A 9,310-nucleotide genomic window follows, 5' to 3' on the forward strand; every position below is an offset into this window, starting at 1 on the left:
GTGCTAGGTTTAAACAAAATGGAAAAAAAACCAGCATGTGATATTGAAAATTGTATCTGATATTTTTATTAAATGGGAAAATATATTAGAAAAAAGTTCGTCCCTCTTGTATCCTTTAGTTTATGTTATAAGTGTACAGTGTACGTACACACATTCATGGTACTGTTTTGTTCTAAAATGATACAACCCATTTTAAGGAGCCACGTTATATATTATATGAGAATTGATATGGCATTTTGATGTAGCAACATTTTTTTTACATTATTTATAACATTATGTTATACAGTAAATCTTGCATCTTGTGTTTCATTTAGGCACTTCATATAGTATGTTATTTTAATTCACAATTGTCGATTCGTACTTATTTATCTTTGATTATAACTACCTTACGTCAACTTGTTTTAGGATGAAAACACCCAAGTGTCTTTCGAAAGTCTTGGTGTATAAAAACAAAAATCACATAAATTATGCAATTCATAATAGAAGTTGTTTGATGTAAATAGCTAGGCAATACAATACACATACCATTTAAATAATGTCACACAGACGTGCATTACGACTACAAAAGAGTCGGAAGATTAAGAGTATTGTTAAAAAGAGTAAAACCAGAAATGTTTTAAGCCAATGACATATAATAACCGGAACAGTTGAAATTAGACCATAAAAAGCATAAGTGAAACAAGTTTACTCAACCCCAGTTCACCTTAACTTTTAAAATAGTAGTAGTAGACTATTAGATTAATAAAAAATCATATCAACTTGATGTTGTCTCTCAGACCTACAAGGAGACAATGCCATACTATATACTGTAGTTCATTATATAAACCGAGTAATACAAGTGTGTGAAGTTAAACAATAATCATGCTTAAAATATGATATATGATAACCGTGCGGTGTGTCTACAAAAGAGGCAAAAAATACCAAGAGACATTCAAACTCATAACGTTATTGTACCAAGAACGACACAAAAATACAATCAAATGATTACAATATACAACAATCAGGATTGTGTTGTTTTCTATATATCTACATTACATACAGTGTTATAAGTGTAGTAAAGTTAAACAATAAACATACCATAATTATAATATATGTGAGACTCGTTCTGTCTAATAAAATGGCGAAAGATTTTAAAGAGAGATTCAACAGCATTGATCGGATATAAACTTACACCGCCATGGCTAAATCCTAGTGAGACATACAGATAAACCTTAGTTTATAAAACAAAACGTAATCTGATGTCATTTCCTGTCTTCTAGATTAATCTTCATTGAAAATACAAAATCAAAAATGGGTAAAACTTATGACATATAATAAGCAAAACTGTCGAAGTTATTTGGCAGCATTATTTAATTTGAATTGAATATATGATTGTCCTTTTAAATAACCGATTCTTGATAAGTCTTCATGAGATAGTGACGTTCAAAGACATGGTATCCTGCTCAGCCCTGTCATAGAATTAATTGTCTCCTTTGTATTAGTCAATCGGGAGTATAATAGAAGAAACTGTCATTTAACTATTTTCTTTTTATATTTTTATTACGTATTCAACTAATTCCATTAAAGTTGGTTAATTCATTGCAGAATTGCATGCTGTAATTTATAATTATTATTATTTTTTTACAGCTTGTAAGTTTTAAGTAGAAAACAGATAAGTATAGCGTACATTTACATAGACAATTTATAATGTAAGGCTTTTGATGGTGGTGGTAACATATTGTAGTTTCCAAAAATTCCTAAATCTCAGATGCACGCTCCACCTTTAAAGAGGAAGAAGATAATAGAGAGACATTCAAAATCATTAGTAAAATGTAAACTAAACAAATACCATGGCAAAAGTATAAAGAGACAAACAACAGTTAAAAAAAACCCTAAAAGACAGGGTAATTTTACAGACAATGAAAGCCAATACAGTTTTAAATGAAAATAGAGAATATACACAAAACTGGTTGAACTATCACTAGGACAACTTTTTCTTTAGGATGTAAGATAAGAGTCTAGGGTTTACGTTTGTTACATAGCCGATAATTTGTCAAACCTTCATAAGATTTTCTAAAAAACCTTGGCAGAAGATATTTATGATTCAGAAATCAGGTTTTTAAAATATATTTTCATTTTCAATCTTTTTCTTATAGATGGTTTTGAATTAATTTAGTTTTACTTGAAATATTTTGAAACCTGCATTGATTTTTATGAAACTTGGGCTTTATTTATATTGTATATATCGTTTTGTATACAATGTGAAATATCCAATAAATCCATAAATAAACTCATCATAGATAGTTATTAAAACTTTGCTTATCAGATAGTCTTTGTTGTTAGTGTTTTATCGTAAATAATTTTTTTCTCGCCAATTAATATATTACAGAGTGACGTAATTGATAAAAGTAAGAACTCGTTTGTATTGGTTTTTTCTAACATGAGTGTTAGATAATTAACAACTGGATACCATAGAATAAAAAAACATACAGAAGTATTTTGTTATCATGATTGTTATAATTTTCTAATATATAATCAATCCTGAGGTTTCAATATCCATTTACAATAATTATGGGAGAAATATATTCATTTTTATCATTTGATTTGCCATTTGTGTGCATATCTATATCTTTTTTTTTATAGTTTTACAATTAGGAAACCACAGTTTCTTTTAAATAAGATTAACATTTTCAGAGATAATTCTAAACCTAATATGCATATTTAAAACGTTTTATCTGGTGTTTTTAGTTGAGTATTTCTCCTTTCGTTGTTCTCTCAAATTATTCATCAGATTTTAACTGTATATATATATTTTTTTTCAGGGAATTGTAAGTATCAACCATATAAGTATGTTGTGATAAGTTTAAACAAAATGAAAATTAAAAGAGCATGTGATATTGAAAATTGTTTCTTATAATTTTATTAAATGGGAAAATATATTAAAAAAGTTCGAGTAATTAAAGACACAGTTAAAAATATGTGACAAATTACATTTGTATGAAAAAAGCAATCCCTTGGGAAGTTTTGGCTATACAATTTTTTTTTCAATTTCGCATACAGCTATTCATATCTTGATTTAGCGTTGGATTTTCAAACATTTTAGCATCGATCATCACTAAAGACACATTGACTGTCGAAATGCACACCTGGTGCAGAAAATTAGTATATTTTATGTTATTACAGATGATTTCTTTTTTTCAGGGGCTTGTAAGTACAAACCAGATAAGTATTTTGTGATAAGTTTAAACAAAATGAAAAATAAGAGAGCATGTGATATTGAAAATTATTTCGGATATTTTTATTAAATGGGAAAATATAATAAAAAAAAGTTTGAGTAATTAAAGACACTACTTAATAGATGAAACAAAATACATTTGTATGAAAGAAACAATCCATTGGCAAACTTTGGCTATACTTTTTCTTTATTTCGCATACATCTCTTAATATCTTAATTAAGCTTTGGATTTTTAAACATTTTTGCCTCGATCATCACTGAAGAGACATTGACTGTCCAAATACACACCTGGTGCAGAAATTTGGTATCGTTTATGTTATTACAGATGATTTCTCATAAAACGAATACAAGAATGTAATTTTCTAGTTATGACTTGTTAACTGTAGCTTATGAAAGTACATTAATACCATTACCTTCATAGTCTATATTTCTACATTTCTACGTCCGGAATCTGAGGTACAGTAGTAGTCGTTTTTTTCTGGTTTTATATAGCTTAGACGTTGGGTTTTCCCGTTTGTGTGGTTTTGCACTTGTTATGTTGGGTGCTTTTATAATTTGTTGTTCGGTGTTAGCCAATGCTTCTTGTTGTAGGCTGTGACTTGATCTATACTTATTTACTTTCATAAATTGTTCTTTAAATGGATAGTTGTCTCATTTGGGCTCATACCACACATTCCTATACCTATATTTGCACCGTTACTTCTGTATACAGGCATGTATACCATCTATACAGTAGTCAAATCTTAGTTTATCATATAGTTTATGTTATTAGTGTATAGTGTATTTATACACATTAATGGTACTGTTTGGTTCTAAAATAGTACAGCCCATACAAGTATAATAACATTGACAATTTCAACCCATCAATTTTCGATTTTTTTGTTGTTGATGAGTGTCACTTTACCAACCGATTATTATACAAATAGCTTTAGGCATTTGTTTATATACATGTTGGATATTAATGAAAACTGGCAGTATGTTGGACTGTTGATACATAATTTCAACATATGGAACAATGTTACTGAGAATTACTTAAATTACTTAAATAACTGGAAATCAAATATACGTGGATACTATAATCAGATTTATTACGCCTTAATTACAAATCCTTTATTAAGAAACAAGAAAGTAAAGAAAAGATGTGATTAAATATTGCCAATTAGACAGCTTTCAAGGAAAAACGTAATGATATTAGTGGTAGTTCAAATTTCAACAATAGGTTACCCCACGGCTTTAAACAATGGGCACTTTAGTACAATATTGTAAGCTAAACAGATCTCTACATGACAATATGTGAAGTACATTTAATGTGTAACTCGCCCAGATAAGTTCGATCGGTAAGTCCGAGCGACTCATTCTAAATAATATATTTTCTCATTTTAGCTGTTCATGTGGAGGGTAAGTACTACAGATAAAACTTTGATCAGCATTTTTCTTCTATTGCTTGACAATACATATCTTGAATTAGTCATGCAAAAATGTAGAGATCGTATTAATAAAAGACTTAATATGACCTATAAACTGATTATCACGTGTGTATGTGTTTGCTACTTTCGATCAACAACGATTATGTAATCGTTAGTCAAATTACAACATTGGTCGCAATGAATATGCAGAGAACAGCAGTTTGCTGCAGTAATCTCTTTTAGTTGCTTTCTTAAGTGATAACGAATGACAGAACTTTGTCAGTCTGTCTCTGTAACAAATCGTTTATATTTGAAAACATTGGTACGTTATCATACTGAATACATACTTGTCGAACACAAAATACTTCAACACTTACATTAATTATATTAGATATATACATTAAATAAAGGCAACAGTAGTATCTGCTGTTTGCTAGTCATAAATTGATTTAACTTAAACAAATCTGGATCATAAACAAAAACCGAGAGAAACTCAGACCTATAATATGTATAAGAGTAAAGCAACGGAACAATATAAACAACTTAAAACTGTCGTGTACTGTTAAAAAATAGTAAAATTGAAAATGGAAATGAGGAATGTGCCAAAGAGAGACTACAACCCGACAATAGAACCCGACCATAGTCTATAGTTCAACTAGTACTAAGGACAGAGGTAGTTCTTATTGAAGTTTGAATACATTGGAAGCTTTTACTTGTATGACTTCTGTTCAATAAGATAACTGAAAGCGAAAACAATTCATAGTGTTTGCTGATTTAAGTCGTGCATAAATGCTTAATTAAACAAATTAACGAACAAAAGATTTTAGTTATTTCAAAGTAACAATTATATTTATTTCTGCAGTTGGATGGGTAGAGTCCAGTAAAGAGACAAACTAAACATTTGCTAGAAACAGAAATAATCCAGGAACTTCCTTCAAATGAAACAACTGTGAAAAATATCTACTGTTTTGTTTTTAATTTCTTTTTATTGTGACTTATGCAAAGATTTCAAATGCATTCAAATGATGTACTATGAACATTTTTGCTTCAAAGTGAATAAACTATTTTTAAGGATGTATTTCGTTGCTAGAATGCTGTTTTGACCACGAACGTGTTTCATCACACAGTTCTTTGGAATTGTATTATATAACTAACTTTAAACTCTAACACTCTGATGAACTTGTATGCATGTAAAAACATTAATTTACATCGACTTGGTTCGAGATAATTAAATATGCACAGTGGAACTGTAAGTTATCGCTCAAAATATAAAGAATTTGGATTTGACATATACAATTCTATCTCTCACGATGTATGAAGATTATGTAGATTCAAATTATTGTATATTTCAACCGCGAAAAAAACTAATATATATTTAGATAATGTGATTGTAGATATTCTTGTATTTCGTTGCTAGAATGCTGTTTTGACCACGAACGTGTTTCATCACACAGTTCTTTGGAATTGTATTATATAACTAACTTTAAACTCTAACACTCTGATGAACTTGTATGCATGTAAAAACATTAATTTACATCGACTTGGTTCGAGGTAATTAAATATGCACAGTGGAACTGTGAGTTATCGCTCAAAATATATAGAATTTGGATTTGACATGTACAATTCTATCTCTCACGATGTATATCTTCGTGTGCATATGAAGATTAATTAGATTCAAATTATTGTATATTTCAACCGCAAAAAAAACTAATATATATTAAGATAATGTGATTGTAGATATTCTTGTATTATTAAACGGAATAACTATAAAACTTGTTAATACCATATATGTAATTTCTGCTTCACAGACATCAAACACAGGCCTTGCAACCGCTTTATTATGGCTATAGATCCATCATTCCAGCATTTTGTTCGTTTTTTGTTCGGTAGTAAACCTTCGACAAAGTTTTCGTGTTGTATTTTAATAATGATTTTATATCTTGTATGTAACATTATAATGATGATTAAAAGCAAAAAAAAAATGGTTACTCCGATTATGCTTGATATGGTTATATGTAGCTAGTATTTGGAGTGTTGTTTATACTAATTGTCTTTCAAAACATATTGAGGCACAAAGTCTAACTATATGGTGCGGGGCATCTCAGTTTGTCGCAGATTGTTGTGCGACCCCTGCATGGGTGCACATTTATTTTAAAGTACACTTCCGAAATGAAATATATCAAATACTGTTCTTGTTTCCCCCTCAGCATTACACTGCGGTCGGATATATATAACTGCTGTTTATATGTCTCTCCGTCAGAGCATAGGTCCAGTTCGTAATCTAATTTGGATACAAAGTTATGAAATAGCTTTTAACAAACCACCAGTTACCAATCTTAACAACAAAAAAGATATTTTTAGCTTCCCTGTTTGTGAACTTTCCATATCTATATAGCAACATTCCAGCAGCGCCTGCATACGGAGTATATATCTCCTTATTGATACAAAATTCCCGGGTTTGTATTTTCTATTATGGTTTTCTAGATAGAGGGTTGCTGCTCACAAGGAAGCTATTAAACCAAGATTTCCAAATAACGAAGTTGAAATCATCCCTTCGTTAATTTTACGGACGCCATTACGAGCATATTGACCGTTTTGGAATAACCGTTTCACAGATTATATCAGATATGTTCCTTATGTCGTAACAACAATCCACTTCCATTTTCACTACGAATGTGACCTACCGAATTATATTATACAACGGGTTTGTTATAACTTTAGCAACACGACAGGTGCCAGATGTGGAGCATGATCTGCTAACCCTTCCAGATCGACTGAAATCGACTGTGTTTTTGGGGACCGTGTTGCTTAGTCCTTAGTTTTCTATGTTGTGTCTTATGTAGATATAGGAAGATGAGATATGAGTGTTAATGAGAAAACTCTCCACACAAATAACAATTTATAAAAGAATACCAGTATAAGTCAAGGTACGGCCTTCAACACTGAGCCTTGGCTCACACCGAACAGTCAGCTATAAAGGGCCTCAAAAAATAACTTCTGAACTTTTATTTGTCTGTTTATTTTTTTTTATTTTTTAAGCCATGGCTTTGTCAGTTTATTTTCCATCTACGAGTTTGACTTTCCCTCTTATATATAATGCCCCCCCTTTTTTTTAAAGATTGAAAAAAATTGAAGGCGAAGAAAACTAAAATCTGTGGTGTTATCTTATTGTAAAAAATGTATTTACGAACTTGTTTTGAAGGTCTTGATCAGAAAGCTTCGACACATATTGTACATGTAAGAGTAAGCTTGTTATATTTCTCAAATAAACTCAGAAAAACATGAAGATTTTATATATAAAGGCTTGATTTTGAAAAGCACTATGAATTTGTAAAATTTCCCCCAAAACTGGAATAGTACTTGTTACCATACCACATCCTTATATTTGTATAATGTATGTTTCCAAAGAGAGCTAAACTTAAAAGATCTCGTAATGAAGGCATTTGTGAACACGTTTATTAAACATGTTAAACCAACTCCTAATCATGCTAATATCAGTAAAATATTTACATCAAAAATATGGTTATCATTAAATCAGATCAGAAGTTGATTTGAAAACTGAATCAGGTTGATTCAGGTTTATAGGAATTATCCTTGGAGATAGGAAAACTGGTGGTGCAGAAGGTAAGAAGAACTAACAATGTTAACGGCTCAGAATCATATGATGCTGAATCGTACGTAATGTGTCATCATTCCAAGTGTACACTATTTTGTAATATTGTGACTACTAAGCAACTCTGGGAAAACTTCTTTACAAGGGAGTTTTGCAATATATCGGTTGTCCTTCGTTCTTATACTTTGTTATTAAATTGTCTCTAAACAGCTGGGTTTTTGTGTTTGCTTAACTTCACTGATTCATCAGAAACATCTCTTATTGATTTGATTTTCCCGAAATGATCCAAGTTGACTTCTTTTGTGTTATTTTGTGGCCCAGTAGTAATCAGAACCTATTAGAACGGAAATCTTTAATATATCCATGCCGCTCAGAGTATACACTTACTAGTATAACAAAGAAGATGTTGTATGATTGCCAATGAGACAACTTTCTACAAGAGAGCAACTGATACAGAAATTAACCTCTATAGTTCAACGTACGGCCTTGACAGTGATCAAAGCCTGTAACTCGTAGTCAGCCATAAAAGACCCCGAAATGACAAAAGTAACACAATTCAAACAGGAAAACAAACAGCCTTATTTAAATATAAAACATGAACGAAAAACAAATATGTAACACATCAACACACGAAAAACACTGCATTACTGTCTCCTGACTGGGTACAGGCACATACATAGAGAGTGTGGCGGGGTTCAACATGTAAATGGCATCCCAAACCTCCCCTAACATGGGATAGAGGTTCCCCTAAGTTCACTGATGTATGGCAGTTAAGTGACACTTGATACTTCCATCCAAGACTAAACTAAACCCTTGGCATACGATATATATAAGTACATATACTTTGATCATGTCTGACTGGACGTATAACTTTTTACCATGTTTAAAACATTTGTCTTTATTTGCATGTTTTTATATATATTTTTTTCATTATAATATTTTGAACGTGTAAGTACTTTCTCCGATCATCGTTGACGTAATTACAACGCATACCATGACTTCTTCAATGAAAATAAGCACAACTAAATTACTTAGTTTCTACGTATGTCCTATTCCGATTGATAGTGTGAAGTGATT

General features: G+C 30.7%; 1 protein-coding gene across 1 annotated transcript in view; it reads left to right on the top strand.

Moving 5' to 3' along the window:
• LOC134717569 (E3 ubiquitin-protein ligase TRIM71-like) overlaps positions 1 to 5,504 on the top strand; it is a 60,343-nt gene extending 54,839 nt beyond the window's left edge. The window contains exons 7-10 of the mRNA XM_063580061.1: positions 1,627 to 1,629; positions 2,802 to 2,807; positions 3,181 to 3,186; positions 5,483 to 5,504. Of these exons, the coding sequence (XP_063436131.1) occupies positions 1,627 to 1,629; positions 2,802 to 2,807; positions 3,181 to 3,186; positions 5,483 to 5,504 (37 nt within the window). The remainder of the gene's footprint in view (positions 1 to 1,626; positions 1,630 to 2,801; positions 2,808 to 3,180; positions 3,187 to 5,482) is intronic.
• Positions 5,505 to 9,310: the final 3,806 nt, after the last annotated feature.

This window comes from Mytilus trossulus, chromosome 5, assembly GCF_036588685.1.
Source record: "Mytilus trossulus isolate FHL-02 chromosome 5, PNRI_Mtr1.1.1.hap1, whole genome shotgun sequence".
Lineage (NCBI taxonomy): Eukaryota > Metazoa > Mollusca > Bivalvia > Mytilida > Mytilidae > Mytilus > Mytilus trossulus.